General features: G+C 56.0%; 1 protein-coding gene across 1 annotated transcript; it reads right to left on the bottom strand.

Annotated features, from left to right (window-relative positions):
• Positions 1-301: 301 nt before the first annotated feature.
• Positions 302-14,073, bottom strand: LOC137774011 (neuropilin and tolloid-like protein 2). Its single transcript, XM_068559152.1, is given in 5 exon segments — positions 302-347; positions 454-521; positions 6,257-6,352; positions 11,156-11,789; positions 14,039-14,073. Coding segments are annotated over 5 exon segments (879 nt in total).
• Positions 14,074-15,709: the final 1,636 nt, after the last annotated feature.

The following is a 15,709-nucleotide window of genomic DNA, read 5'->3' as shown; positions in this document are numbered from 1 at the left end:
GGGGTCACAGCCCCACGGACAGCTCCGCTGCTGCCACCTGGCAACCTTGCAGCCGCAACCCAGCCAGAGGCAGGGTCCTGAGCTCTGGACTCTTTAAGACTGGGCATACATTCAGACCGTCAGGGATGGCTGTTCTGGGCAGCCCAGCCCCCCGCCCACCCAGTCGGGTACCCCCTGAGGGTCTCCCTCCGCCCAGGGCCACCCACAGAAGCCAGGCACCAGGGCTGGGACAGAGCCTGCCAGCTCCTGACTAGCTTTGCCCGCCGTGGCCAACTGGCTGCCCCTCTGTCCTTGGCTCCGGCTAACCACCGGGGAATCTGAAGCTGGCACTCCGACTGCTGCTCCCACTGGTCCGGGCAGAGAAGCGGCAGGCTGGACTGCCCCGTCTCCCCACCCACCTGCCCCCAGAGCTCCGGCTGCCCGCGCCTGCCGGTGCCCGATCGCTCAGCTCACCTCGGCGGCGCTGTCTCCTCACCAGAGGCACTGCGGTGTGGGAACTGTCCCGAGGAGCCGGTTCTCAGCTGAAACAAAGAGGTGGGGGAGAGAGAGGGGGGCAGCAGGAGAGGGAGAGGGTGAGTGAGCAGGCGAAGGAGTGGAGACTGGAGGGGGAAGAGAGAAGGGAGAGGATGAGAGAGAAGAGGGGAGGGGAGGAGGCCTGACTTCCAGGGACTGAAGGGCCAAGGAAAGAGAGGGAAGAGGAAATGGGGAGGGGGCGGAGGAGGTGAGGGGGCCAGACCTAGAGAGGGGAGGTTGTTAGAGGGGCGGGACATGGGGCAAGTGAGGGGGGCGTGGGCAGGAGAGGGAGCGGTGGAGAGGAGGGCTGCAGGGGGCGGGCGGGCTGGGGGCTGGGCAGGGTGGGCAGGGAGGCCCCACCCCATCCCATGCCAGGCTCTGCTACTTGAGTGGGCAAAAGGCCACGAAGGGGAATGGGAGGGAGAGGCGAGCCGCCAGGCGAGGGGTAAGGCTCTGGGCTGTGGGCTGGCTAGGAGGACGGGCCAGGGACAAAGGCGGGAGAAGAACAAAGGTGTCCGAATGGAGGAACGGGCCCCTGCTGACCTCTGGGTGCCGCAGTCTGGAGCGTCCTGGACAGAGTCTCCTGAATGGAGGGCAGGTCCACTCTGGGGCGGTCCAGGCTCTGAAGTGTCAGCCTGAGGTCAAGGGGAGAGGGGATGGGCTGTGAAAGCGGGCAGGGGTCCCCTTCATTCTGCTGAGACTGACCACACATCGGGATGCCACTGTCACTGTGTCTTTGGGGGAGGGGATGGTTGATGGGGTCCAAAGCCTGGACTGAGAACTGGGTAGGGGAAGTCCCCTTTTAGGGAGGAGCATTTGGGGCCCCAAGGGAGGTGGGGAGGATGGTAGGCACAATGGGGAAGAATGAAGGGAGTGGGGAAGCAGGGGATAGGGAGGGGGTGAGTTGGGAAGGAGGCTGCAGGGGGCGGGTCCAGAGCTGCAGCCCCTTAACAGGCCCATCTAAAGCAGAGGCCTCCTGCACATCCCACGATTCTTGGGCTGCCTAATGCAGACCTAATGAAGGATGGAACAATGAACCACTTCCTGCTGCTCCCTCCTGCTGCCAAGTGCTGCTGTGACAGGCAAGGGCATCAGGGAATTCTGCTTGGGCTTGGGCTGCTGGGGCACATGTCTGTGTTAGTGCTGTGAGGGGCAGGGGAGGTAGGGTGGCCTTGATCAGAGCCATCCTATCCCTCTCTAGTCCCAGGCACAGCACCCCGGGCTGGTCCAGTCTCCTCCCATGCTCAGAGGCACAGGAGGCCCTCCTAAGCTTATGACCAAGGGAAGTTCCCCTTCTCATCCCACTGGAGACTCCTTATAGAAAGTCCAGCACACCAACATGCTTTGGAGAGCAGGAAGAGGGGAGGGAGCTGTGGGCTTGCCTAAAGCTGTGACAGGGAGAGGAGGAGTCAGCCTCCATCCCACCCTTCGTGGAAGGGTAAGAGCTAGATGCCCTTAGACTCTGCCTAGCCCAACTCCCTCCACCTCCTCAGGGAAGCCGTCCCAGCCCCACCAAGGAGGGCCACATCAACCCGGCTGCCACTGTTCCAGCTACCTCCTCTCGTAGCCTGGAATCCCATAAAAGGAAAGGACCTCCCTCCCTCCCTCCCTCCCTTCCTCCCTTCCTTCCTCACTTCCTCCCTTCCTTCCTTCCTCCCCTCCTTCCTTCCATTTACTACTAAATAAATGCAAATTTACAGAAGAATTGTCAATAAGAATAGTGTAAGACACCCATGTACCCTCTAGCCATGTCGACTGTTGTTAATATTTTTCCTCACTTGCTTTCCCTCTCTATATATGTATTTGCTCTGTATGTGTGCATAGTTATATGTAATTTTTTTCCTGAGCCATTTGAGAGTAAGTTGCAGATGTCATGGATGAAAGGATGGTTTCTTATCTGTTTCTGTCTCCTGGAGCCAGTGTAGGGGAGCCCAGACCATGTTGTGCCGAATGAATGGAGGCCCGGGACAGGCAATGAATGAGTGCATATCATCTCTTGGGAGCATGAGGCCTGGGAGCTGGAGGGGCTTGGCCGAGGCTGCCTTGGGAGTTGGGCCTGTCCAGGGCTAGGCCCCACGTCCCTCTTGTTTTTTCTTTCCTCCATCCTCGGAGGCAGGGAGCCATTGCTCACCAAAGTGAGCATGTGGTGTTTGCAGGGTGTGGAGCTGCAGCATATGTCTACGGAGGTGGCAGCAGGCGGGTGGGGTGGAGCTGGGAGAACAGGGATGCCCACACTGAGGCACCTGGGCACACTCGCCAGACTGGGCACTGCCTGGCTCTGTTGGGTTTGAGAAGACCCAGCTCTTGGAGGCCCCAGCTGCAGTGCTGAGGCCTCAAACTCTTGCCTTTGGGACCCACCCCACAGCCTCATGAGAGACAGGACAGGGATGGGGGCCCTCGCTTGACAGCTGGTCCATGGTGATAGGCTTAGAGAGGGCAGGATGAGGGCTCTGGTCATTCTGGACACAACTGTCCCTGGCACAGGGCTGGCATTCCTTCTGTGTCCCTCAGTACCCCCAAATGGGTTGGAGTCCCATCTGGGGGCCGTCCTCCAGATGGATGCTCTCTTCTCTCTCCTAACCCCAACCTGAAGGTTATGGTTAAAAAGTTTGGCATTAAAAAAAAAAAATCACACCTTGAAAGATGATCTGATCTCTGAGGCCCTGATTTCCTCTCTCACAGTTGAGGTCCTCCTCTTCCAGGAAGCCTTCCTGACTTCCTCAGGCTGTCTTCCACCTCACATGCCAGCTCTGTTTATTCCTTTGCTGGCTCACACTGGTGCTGTCCCCAAGGCCTAGGGCTTTGCTCGGTCATCAGCCTTTCTCCCTCCTGCTGTCCCAGGCCGGGCATGTAACTAGTGTCCTATATAGGTGGATGACAGTGGCTTGGTTAGTCCTTCCTGGACATTGAGTCCCCTCTGATGCCACTGTGCCCTGTACATCTGAGATTCCACAGGCTCTGGGCTGGCTGAGGTGGGGGGTGGGCAAGAGGACCCACTGGAGAGAGGTAGAAGGTTGTTTAAGACCACTGGCCTGTCAGGGCAAAGGCAGGCCTCCAGCCTGGATCTCTGACCACCTGTCCAGCACCTTCTGCTTTCTCCCCTGGAGCATGGGCAAGCCTGTCCAGGGCAGCGGCCGAGGGTCCTCCCTGAATCCCACCTGGGTGACGGCAGGACCTGCCAAACTGAGGGAGGAATGCCCCCCCTCCACCCCGAATTTATTAGCTCCAGCCCATCCATGTGAAAGCCTAGGGGACACGGGCTTTCTCTCCCCCTGCCCATCCCCCCCGAAGAGATTTCAGCCAATTAGCACATACAGTATTTACTTAATTAGGGTAATGACATAATTAGTGTAAGTTGGGCTCCATCACATGGCTTCAACATGCAATTATGAGCCGTCAGCGGGAGGCAACATTGTGAAAATGCTCATTCAGTTTTGGTTCCAGCATGGAGGCCGCAGCAGCTGCCTCTGCTTTGGAGGCAGTGGCCGGTGTGTGCGTGGGGCGGGGTGACTGTCAGCAGCTGACAGGCGAGGACAGAAGAGTCGGCAGGAGCAGAAAGGCAGTTTCCAGGGCTGATGGCATCCCTGACCAAGCCTCTCCCATCACAGATGGGCACTGCCGTCCCCACAGCCAGGGCCCTGGCTAGGCTGGGCTGGCTGAGATCGGGGGCCCGGGCAGTCTAGGCCCCTCTGCCCCCAGGTTCTCTGCCTGAAATGCTACCATTAGCAGGCTGTCTCTTCTCTCTTCAGGGTTTTGCTGCTCACACCAGCCACTAGCCTATTGGCCCCTCAGGGTGGCTCTTTGAGGCCACAGACTGGAAGGACTGGATTGATTACTGCTATCCTCATTGGACTTGTGGTAAACTGAGGCTTGGGAGGTGTTAGATCTGATGGTGGCAGTGCTGACCCAAGAGGCAGCCCAACGTGGCCAGACACTCCTTGAGCCCAGGCAGCTCCCACTCAGCTTCAGGGAGGTCTCCTGCCCCATGGCTCCTTCCCCTAGGAGGGGGCAGGGAATCACCGGGGGGGCCCCCAGAGTCCTGCTCCCTCAGCCTCCTCTGCACTCCCCACCCCCTGCCTCCTTCCACAAGGCCAGGAGGCGGGGCCCTGACCTGCCTGAGACCATCCACAGCCTTCCCCTCAGTGAGCCTCACAGCTTTCCTGGGCGGGGGTGGGGGGGAAGGAAGTGAGGGAAGATGGGAATCAGTGCCACCATTGTAAAGATGGGCAAGCTGAGGCTCCAGGGCCTCCAAGAGGTGCTGTTAGAGCCAAAATCAGGTCCCAGCAACTCTACACTCTGCCTGGCTGGGTCACCTGTGCGGATTCTCTCTCTCAGGCCTCAGTATCCCTGTGTGAAGGGAGAGTCTATGATTTCAGACATCCTGACACTGTCCAGAGTCCCCAGGGAGGTGGGACCCAAGGAATGTGACATCTTTCTTCCCTCCCTCCAAATTATGTCGTCATAGTTGTCCCTCCTCTTTCTGTCCCACCTATGCCCTGCATGTGGGTCAGGCCCCCTGGGGAGACAGCTCTGACTGGCAATTCCAACTGCCCCAGGCTGGGCCCCCTGCCCTTCTGAACTGGGGAATCCTGTCTGGGAGGCATGGGCTCTGGGGGCCATCCCAGACCTTCCCACTAAGTGGTGCCCCCTCTTATAGGCAATACCCGCAACTGGCTGGACTTGGCTTTCATCCAAGCCCCTCTCTGGGTCTGGAGGCATATGATCAAGGTGAGGCCAACTTGTTTGCTAATCGTTGACTATGGGCCAGCCACCTTGGGCCTGGTTACTGGGGTTAAATGGGGAGCGATGGGTCAGCAAAGATGAGGGTCACTACATCCAGGGGCTCATGGTCTCAGGGTTCAGACAGACCCAGCCCCTAGGAGTGTCCTCCAAAGGGTAGGCAGAGATAAGTGCCGGGAAGAGCCAAGTTCAAACAAGTAGAGGTCCCAACCCTCTTCCTCACTGGTCAGGAGACGGCACCTGCAGGGCCTGGGACAGGCAAGAATTTCAGTTCACAGAGGATGTACTTCAGATGGTAGGACCAGTGTGAGCAGAGGCTGGGAGGCCAGAGTAGGATGTGGGGATGTCATCTTCAGGTGTGAGGTGTTTGGGTGGGCTCTGGGGAGCTCGTGGAAGGGGCTGGGGACTCTGGCTGTTTGTGAGAGGGTCAAGGCCTTCCCTCAACGTCCATTCAACAAAAAGTCCTTACTATGTGCCAGGCACATGTTGTTCTAGGCTGGAGATTCAGTAGGGACCAAGATGCAGTCCTTACCCTCGTGGAACCTATACTCTAGTGGGAGTCAGGAAAAAGAATAGTGTGGTGCAGGTGCGATGCAGAAGATCCTAACAGGGCGATGTGCTAGGGCTAGGGGGGCCCGGGTGTGGCTTCAGCCCCAGCTGAGGCAGGGTGGCTGGAATGATGGGGCTGGGAGAGGGGCGCTGTTCCCACAGGGTGGCCTGTGGCCCCTGGCTCACCCCCACTCTCCGACTTTCAGCTTTGAGGTTCACTCCTGGCCTGCAGGCATGACTCCTGGGTGTCCCTTCTGCACAGAGAAGAGGTGGCTGCCACCACCAAAGCCATCCTCCTGGTCCCGGGCTCTTCCATGCCAAGCACATTAGGGGATAATTAAGTAAAAATAGGCCTTCTGACCAGTGTAGCTCATTAAGGCCTAATTAAGTTAATTAGTTCCAGGTGTGGGTGGTGAGGCTCAAGTGAGGCTGTTTGCTGTAATTGCATTTTCACAGCAGCAGTGGTGGCAGCGGTAGTGGTGGTGGCAAAGGCGGTGGTTTCCTCTGCGGCCTGGAAGCCCGCCAGGAAGTCCAGGAGGCTGCCACTGAGCTGAGAGGAGTATGAAGCAGCAGAGGGCTAGCCCGGGACCACCCGCAGAGAGCAGTAGCTGGAGTTTCAAGGTCAGCCAAGCCCAGGGAAACCTTCTGCCCTCTCAAACTTGCTCCTTGTCTGTGCAGGGGTCGGGGTTGGGGTTGGGGTTGGGGGCTGTACAAAGCCACCAACAGGCATCCCCCCTCCAGCTGAGCAGGGTGGGTGCACCGCGGCTGGACCTTTGGATTCCCTCACACCCGTGGTGGTCCCCAGGACGACTGTAAAATGGCTTTGCTGAAAGGGAAGATGTGACTCAGAGGCAGTGGGTGAGACCTCTAGGAATCCACCTACATCACCCTCTCCCTTCGGCATAAGGCCCCAATTCCTGTCCCTTTCTGGCAGATGTGTAGCTGTTAGAGATGCCCCCTCTTTGCATTTCAGGGTAGGAGGGGGGAACCACACAAATCTGGGGCCTCTGCAGAGGACCTGCTTTCTCAGTCAGTCTCCTGCCCTGACATCTCCCCAAGCCCACTTCCTGCTCTGGCTTCTACACCCAGCTGACCCCGGGGACCTGCCTGTATAGGACAGCCCTTCCAGCCTTGGCCACACTCTCATTCATTCATCCATTTGGCTCTCGGTCACTGAGCATCTCCTCTGTGCCAGGCAGCAGGGCTGGGGATGCAAGGCTGGGCGAGACAGGTTGGACCCTGCCCCATGGTGCCTTTGGTCTCCCTGAGGAGGCAGACACACACATATATATGTATATATATTTTTTCTTTTTTCTTTTGGTTGCACTGCATGGCTTGTGGGATTGATCCCGGGCCCTTGGCAGTGAAAGCGCAGAGTCCTAACCACTGGACTGCCAGGGAATTCCTGAGGCAGACATATTAATGGCCATGGCTACACAGTTTTGTCATGGCTATAGGAACACAGGGGTGCTTAACCCAGACCTGGGAGGAAAAATGCCTGAGCTGCAGTGAATATGATCCAGGTGAGAAGTGGGCAGGCACCTGATGTGTACCAGGAACTAAAAGGGCCTCTCTCTGGCCAGAGGGCAGCACAAGGTGCCAAGTAGGGCGAGGGAGGGGCCATGGAGGGGTCTAAGAAGGGCTGCTGGGTAGGAGGAACTGGTAACTGCTGGCTGGGAGGCCGGGGAGGTGGTGCCCAGGGCCATGGCTGTGGATCTGGAGAAGAGGGGATTTGAGGGATGTTTAGGAGTAGAACTGATGGGGCTTGGTGTGAGGGGTGGGGAAGGAAGAGCTGTCAGTTCCCTAGGGAGGGGACGTGGGAGTGGGACTGAGCCCTGAAGTGTCCCCACAGGGCTGGCACTAGGATGAGGCAAGTCAAGCGCCTCGGATGCAAAATTTGGGGTACTCACTCCCAGTCTTGTGTTTCCACCTGTGCCTTGTCCCTGGTCCTCTGAAACTTCTCACTAAAACATACTTTGGAAAGTGGAAGCCACTCCTGGAGATGAGGCAACAGGGGGATGGTCTGGGCAGTGTGTCCCCCTCCATCCTTCAACCCCTACCTGGGAGGTGCTGCCTTCTCTGCACCCTCCAGGACTGGGGTGAGGCTGAGATGGACACCTTAGGGTCTCACATGCTTTGGACAGGGACTCTGTTTCCATCCTGATGCCTGAATAACAGGTACCCCATCCAGCTTCTCCTTGCATGCCTCTCATGACAGGTGCTCCCTGCCACCTGGATAGCCCAGTCCCTTGGCTCAGGCCATTGCACAGAATGTTTTACCCGGAGCCCAGATCTGTCTTGCACTGTGTTCTACCTAACGGTGACCTCAGCTATGCCCTCCTACCCTCCCACACCCCTCAGGCGGGTCTGCTGATCCCCTTTCCCAAGCTTAACATTTCTGAGCTTCAGTGTCCTCACCCGTAAGAGGGGAAACAATAATAGCCACCATCTTCCAGGGCTGGTGCGAGGATTAAATGACATGATGTATAAACCTCATGACACATTCTAGTTCCTCAGTAACAGCTTCCTAACCCATAGCAATAATGAGTAACTACAGAGGCGGGCATTGTCCTCCTGCTGGCGTGGGCCGCCAGTGGTGCAGCCTCAGCCCAGGCCCCAACACCCACCTGATGGCCTCAGGTAGCAGACTCTGCTGCCGCCCCAGCACATCCAGCACAGATGCAGAGCTAATCCCAGAGGAAGATGTTCACGGGAAGAGGAAGTGACATTTTCTTGAGATGGCCGGGCCGTGTTGAGACGTGGGGCCGGGGCCCTGCTGTTTGGAATCAGTTCTCTGCTCAGTGTTCACTGCACTGCAGGAGAGCCCAAGACCCTCCCCTGTGGCCCTCTGCTCCTCTAGTCTCATTCAGGGGGACCAGTGGTGGCTGAGAAGGGGGGATGCAGACCCACCCTGACTGAGGTGTCTGCCTGGAGGTGTCTCTGGGGTACATCCCCAGACCCTGTCATGTCTGTGGGGCTGCCCTGGTGGTGGGTGTCTGTCCTGAGCCTAAGGGGCCTGCAGAGAGAGCCCTGAATCCCATGGAAGGCGGCAGACCCTACAGAAGCTCACACCAAACCCTCAAGGTTGTGCTGATCATTGTTGGGGTGCCCAGACTCCTCCCACGATACTGGGGTAGTAAGCCTGGGGCAGGGGGCTTGCAGGAACTCCTGGCTCCCCTCAAAGATCAGAGGAGCCAGCCCAGGAAGAAAGGACAGCCTAGTCTCTAAAGCCATCCTGCTCCCCTTCTTCTGTGCCATCCCATCCCCGGAGCACGCTCTGCTTCTGCTCGGGGGTTCCCTGTTGAACATCAGAACTTGTCTCTAGGGGATTCCTGTAGATTTAAGCAGCGGTCATGCTCTCCCAACTCTTGGTGACCTGGGACTTCCAGATTCCTGTGTGAGGGGGGGAGAGCGCCACAGGGGAGGGACCACAGGTGCAAAGGCCCGGAGCAGGGCGTCAGGGTGGACACATGGGGATGCCAAGTCCTCTGGGCAGGCCGAGGTGGTGCTGGGAGTGGAGGATGTGTGATGTTTGTGGGGTCGGCATGGAGTCTGCTTTGTGCAGAGTGCGCCTTGCTTCATTCTCACCCCAGCTGTGGGTGGGAGGGCTCCCCATTACCCTCAACACCCTTGATTTTACAGACTGGGGCTCCAGGAGGAGAAGGGGCTTCCTCACGGTCACACAGCTGGTGGGGCCAGGGCGGCCACAGCCTGCTCCCAGCCCTGTCTAGTCCTGGTGGCTAGGCTCCTCCCCATGGGGGTGTCAGGAGAAGGGACAACTGTGGGGCTTGATTTGTCGTTTGGCGTGGGGGCCTAATGGCTTGAGGTCCTGGATCCCCAGTAGGCCTGGCTCTTCCTCTTGCTCTCTGTGGCGTGATCCAGGCCAAGGCCCAGCTTGGCTCCGTGCCTTGGTTTCCTCAGTTATACAGGGAAGTCATCAAATTGTTCAGCCATGGTGCATCAGTGGAGAGGGGTGGTCCATTTATAGATGGGAAAATGAGATACAGCGAGGGGACAGGAGAGCCTGGGGCCCTGGTCACTCGCAGGCCCGCAGACTCAGCTCTGAGAGTGTGGTCAGCAGCCAAGGGAGGAGGCTGCAGGGGTTGATGGCCAGCAAAGCCCAGCTTTTCCAGTTTCCTTTAAGCTGCCCTCCAGTCCCCTCTGCCTCGGGTTCACAACTCTACCCCAGCTGAGTGTGTCTGGAGGCAAGGCCCCTTTCTCTCCACCCCCGAATTATGGCTTGGTCACAAAAGCTGGACCGTGACCAGACAAAGGGACAAGGATGAAAGTGCTGGTTGTCATGGCAACCTGGTGGGTTGCTGGGACCCAGGGGAGGGGCTTGGCTGTGTGCCTGAGCCCAGGCATCTGGACGACCTCTGAGCATGAGCCAAGGTGGCCCAGGGGCTCACAGAGATGCCCCTCCTGCTCGGGGCCCACAAGAGCTGGATGAACAATGACAACCTCACCCCCCATGGTGGCACCTGCTCCCTGGGCCTCCCCTGGTGGCCCCATTATCCTGCACCTGCTGCCCCCCCACTACACCTGCTCCCCAGCCCACGCGTCCTTCCCAAGGCACTCCCTGCCCATCCCCAGGCCCAGCTGCCTGCTCTGAGGGCCACTCAAGAGGGCCTGTGCAACCAGGATGGGTAGCAGGGACGGCCCTGGTCAAGGGCAGAGGGTCCAGCTGACAAGCCAGCTCTGCCTTACCAGTAGCATGTGTGTCCATGACAAGACCTCCACTCCAGGACCTCAGTCTGCTCACCTATAAAATGGGAGCAACCGTTTCTGCCCTCAGGGTCTCCAAGAGTAAGTTTCCTTCTGCTTGGAAGGAGATCTGAGGCCAGGATGTCCCCAGAGCTGGGTCAGGGTGGACAGTTGGAGAGAGAAGAGGGAAGGGGGCTGTCTTGGGTCATACTCTCAGGGCCACCTCTGTTAGACCATGTGGAGACCTGAAAGCCTCCTACACACTTAAGAGTCACTGTGTAGAGGTGGAGATGACATTTCCCAGAGGCCCATCATGGGTACAGGGGAACTGGGCAGGGGACCTATCAGTGCCAGGTTCTTTTTTTAAAAAAATATACGTATTTATTGACTTATTTTTGGCTGCATTGGGTCTTTGTTGCTGCTCATGGGCTTTCTCTAGTTGTGGCAAGTGGCGGCTACTCTTCCTTGTGGTGCGTGGGCTTCTCATGGTGGTGGCTTCTCTTGTTGCGGAGCACGGGCTCTAGGCGCGTGGGCTTCAGTAGTTGTGGCGTACGGGTTTAGTTGCTCTACGGCATGTGGGATCTTCCCAGACTAGGGCTCGAACCCGTGTCCCCTGCATTGGCAGGTGGACTCTTAACCACTGTGCCACCAGGGAAGTCCCTTGATCAACTTTCCATGTCAACTTAGTTTTTGGAGTAGCTTTAATCGTCCATATGCAGTCAACTGCTTGGCTGGGTTTTGGTTTTTCCTCTTGTTCTACCTGACTAGAACGCACTATTCTGTCAGCTCCTGACAGCTCAAACTGGCAATCTGGGATGGGATTTAAAATACCTCCTAGGTAAGTAAAGTCTGGATCTGGAATAAACGACTATTTTGCTCAAAATCCCAGTCCTTCAAGTTCTTCATCAGAACCAAACTTAATCCACACGAATCTCCCTGTTGATCTAATTAATGGAGGGCTTTTCACACCACAGTAACAATCTATAAGTGGAGAGAAACCAGACGGCCCATCTTGAACTCCCAAGTGATCAAACCGACATTCAAATGATGGTTCTATATAATAATGTTCATCAAAGGTCAACTCTATTCTTTGACGTGGAGCAGCTTCCAAAATGTAGATGCATTCCTTGTTTGGTGGATATGAGTCAGGATAATTTGGTGAAGCAAAATGACCTCCATTGCTGGTTCGAACCCAAATGCCACACTGGGTTGCAGGAATGTGCTTGATTCCAATATTTTGCCCATCATGGGTCTTTTGGGCCCAGTGCCAGGTTCTTGAGTGGCTTGTTAGGAGTATCAGGGAAAGAGGACACTGGGGCAAGGACCCCCCATGAGGAAAGGATGGCCTGGGGGTCCCTGGTGATCCAACAGCCAGTTCAGGTGGGGACACTGAGATCCTAGGAACTGTCTGTATCTGGCTCTCCGATACCACCTCCCTCGCAACGCAACCGGATGGTGGAATGGAGGAGGGACAAGGGGACAGGAGGAGTGGAAAGCTCCGAAGGATGCCCCTCCCCTTCCTGGAGAGGGAAGGAGATGCCTGTGGTCACTGGTCTTTGTGTTGTCTCCCCCTTCTAGTGTCTCCCTACACCCTGCAGGCCAGCCCCAGGTTCCCATCCTACTCTGCTGTGACCTTGGGTGAGGCCCTCTCCCCTCTTGCCACCTCAGTTTGCCGACCTAGAGTGTGGAAGCAGGTTGCCGAGGAGACTGCCAGCTCCAGCTGCCGCCCTGGCTGTTTGAACACCCCCAGGCCATCACTGCTAACCGTGGCCCCACCTCTCTGATAATGAGGAACTCCCTCTCTTGAACAAACTTATTTTTGCTGACCGGTCAGAGTTTCTTTTTTTTTGTTTTTTTTTTAAATTTTTTTAAACTGAAGTATAGTTGATTTACAGTATTGTGCCAATCTCTGCTGTACAGCAAAGTGACTCTGTTATATACTTATAGACATTCTTTCTTTAAATATTCTTTTCCATTGTTTTATCACAGAATATTGAATATAGTTCCCTGTGCTATACAGTAGGACCTTGTTGTTTATCCATCCTATGTATAATAGTTTACATCTGCTAATCCCACACTCTTAGTCCTTCCCTCCCCATCTCCCCTTTGGCAACCACAAGTCTGTTCTCTATGTCTGTGAGTCTGTTTCTGTTTTGTAGATAGGTTCATTTGTGCCCTATTTTATTTTATTATTTTATAACACTAATTTATTTATTTATTTACTTATTTATCTATATATAGGCTATGTCAGGTCTTAGTTGCAGCGTGTGGGCTCTTTGTTGCAGTGCATGGGCTCTCTAGTTGTGGCACGTGGGCTTAGTTGCCCCGCAGCATGTGGGATCTTAGTTTCCTGACTAGGGATCGAACTGGTGTCCCCTGCATTGCAAAATGGATTCTCAACCACTGGACCACCAGGGAAGTCCCTGTGCCCTATTTTAGAGTTCACATATAAGTGATATCATATGGTATTTGTCTTTCTCTTTCTGACTTACTTCACTTAGTATGATAATCTCTAGTTGCATCCATGTTGCTGCAAATGGCATTATTTCATTTTTTTATGGCTGAGTAGTATTCCATTGTGTATATGTACCACATCTTCTTTATCCATTCATCTGTTGATGGACATTTAGGTTGTTTCCATGTTTTGGCTATTGTGAATAGTGCTGCTATGACTGTTGGAATTTCTTACACACTTCCTCCCAGAGGTCTGGGAAAGGCAAAGCTTTTGCCAAGAATGGAGGTATTTGGGGTAGGGTAACAGTCCTGGTGTACCTCAGACCATTCTGTACAGGAGGCCCAGGTTCAGGGCTGGGCAAGATTTGTGTTCTCCAATATGCAGATGGCAAAACTAAAGGCCTGGCAAGAAAAGAGACTTGCCCAGTGAGTCGGCTGCAGAACCCAGGCCTCCTGCTGGGTTCATAGACCTTTTTAGAGGTGGAGAAAAAGTCAGAATGGCAGTCTGGTCCCCAGACTCAGCAAACTCAGGCTCCCAGGAGGGGTGGGATGGGGGTACCTAGTGGGTCACAGGGCTGAGATGATGAGGCCACCCACCCTGCAAAGAGATCATTCCACCGATGCTCAATGAGCTGCTTGGGGACAAGTGGAAATCAGAGGCGCTCAGAGCCTAATTACGATAAACAGCTTTCTGCAGCTCCTCAGGCCCCACAGAAATGTCTTGCGCAAGATATCACTGTCTCGGGGCTTGTCATTTGGAGCTTTGGCTCAGGCATTTAGGGACTGGTAGGAACCCCTCCTGGCTGCTGCTCCTGGTGAGCAGAACCTCAGCATCCTGGACCTTGTTCACTGGTGTGGTCTGGAATTGCAGGTCAGAGGGAGGAGGTAGGCTGGGGAAGAGGGTGTAAAGTGTGGTCATGTGCAGCTGGGCAGATGTTGGCGGCCACCATCTTCAGAGTGATGGCCTGGTGTGATTGCTCTGTCTCCTCAGCATTTCCTATGGGATCTTGCAGGAGTGATGGAGCTGGCAGGACTGCTGGGAAAAGCAGCACCCCTAGTCCCCACCACGCAAGCTCACCTTTCAGTTGGGGGATGCAGCAGACACCATTGCATGATTGCCTGCTGAGTGGTACTGACTCTGGTCCCCTGAGGAGAATGTGAGCACATTCTGTGGATTGAGGCAATCAGGGAGGGCTTCCTGAGGAGGTGTAGCTTGAGATGAGATGGAAAGTGGTAGATAAACGAAAAGAGGGAGGAGATTCTGTCTGCGAAGCTCCACATGGATATAGGTGGGAGTGGGATTGGACTGGGGGCTGAGCATTCATGGGTGACTGGTCCTCAATCCTCCAACCCCCCAGGAACTCCTTTCCACTCCTCCTCCCTGAGCTCTGGGCTTTCAAGGTATTGTCTGTCAAGCTGACCATGTGGATGAAAGGAGAATTAATTTGTCTCCGTTTTTATTCATCAGAGAAAATGCTCTCAGAGCTGCTGAGGCCAGCTGGCCAATGGCAGAGAAGGGGAGGATCAGGGGAGGCCTGGGGAGAAGGCGTGCCTCAGCCCTTGCCGGGCTCTCTCTCTGATACCCTCCATGCCTGTGACTTGGTTTCTCTTGGCAGCAGCTCAGAGCTCCTGGCCTAGCAAACCAGAGAGAGATCCTGGGGTGCAAGAGGCCAACTGGGGGCAGGTGGAGAGCGGGTAGCTCCAGCCACCCTGTCTGAATGCCTGTCGCCCTCCGTTCTGGCTTGTCGGCCACGTGAAGGGCCCATTCTGCTGCCTGTTCACACAAGGCTTTCATCTCTGCAGCTAGTAAAGCATTCCTCCCGGCCTCAGTGCTGCCAGCAGGAAGGCACAGGGGAGGGGGGAGCCCAGGCCTGCCATGCCCCTCAGACCCCTGGTCCAAAGGCATGGGCCTGGGCCAGGGTGCCCTAAGCAGCCTGTCTGCCTAAGTCGTCCCCTCCCCGGCCGCCAACTCTTTCAGGAAGCCAGTCTCTCCCCATTTCAACAAGAGCAAGGCTGGCCTCCCTTCCAGCTCATATAGGGCAGAAGACTGCCCTCCCACCACAGGAGGGGTAGGAGCCCAGGGTGGGGTCATGGCTCAGCCCCTTGTTCCTCTCCCAGGAAACAGGTAGACATGGTGACTTCTAGGGCAGGGCAGGAAGATCAAAGCCTGAACCCATGCCCTGCCATTGGAGAAGATGGCATTTGAAAGTAGGCACTTGAGACTCAGGAGAGCGGGGACTGACCCACAGTCCCCTGCTGAGGAAGGACACAGTCACATCCACTGTCCACACCTGTAGAGGGGCAAGGTGGAGCTGGCAGGGCTGCTGGGGAAAGCAGTACCCCCTGGTCCCTGCCACTCAAGCCCATCTCCAGTTGAGGGATACAGCAGTAACCATTGCATAGTAGAGGGTGAGGGACTCTGTAAGCTAGATCTCCTGAGAGTGGACCCTTTCCACAGTGGCCTGTCCATCTGTCTAGAAGCCATGGCCCCTGTGATGTCACCAACCCGCTGTGTTGCTTGGCAACTTTCCAGGATTAGTGCTCTGCTCCTGTCATCCCTGACGTCCCACCATGGGCTGATGTTGCCTTGGTAACTGGATGGGTACTGCAGCTTTTTGGGCAGCTGTACCCGGTGTGGGAAGTGACAGGCAAAAGAGGGGAAGCAGGTGCCTCTCCACAGGCTGATTGGGGTACACAGCCTATCCCCAGACCTACAGAGGAGCCAAGCTGCCCAAAACAGGGCTTTGGG

The sequence above is a fragment of the Eschrichtius robustus genome, chromosome 12, assembly GCF_028021215.1.
Source record: "Eschrichtius robustus isolate mEscRob2 chromosome 12, mEscRob2.pri, whole genome shotgun sequence".
Lineage (NCBI taxonomy): Eukaryota > Metazoa > Chordata > Mammalia > Artiodactyla > Eschrichtiidae > Eschrichtius > Eschrichtius robustus.
Note: the sequence above shows the minus strand (reverse complement) of the source record. Positions and strands in the feature narration are given on the sequence as shown.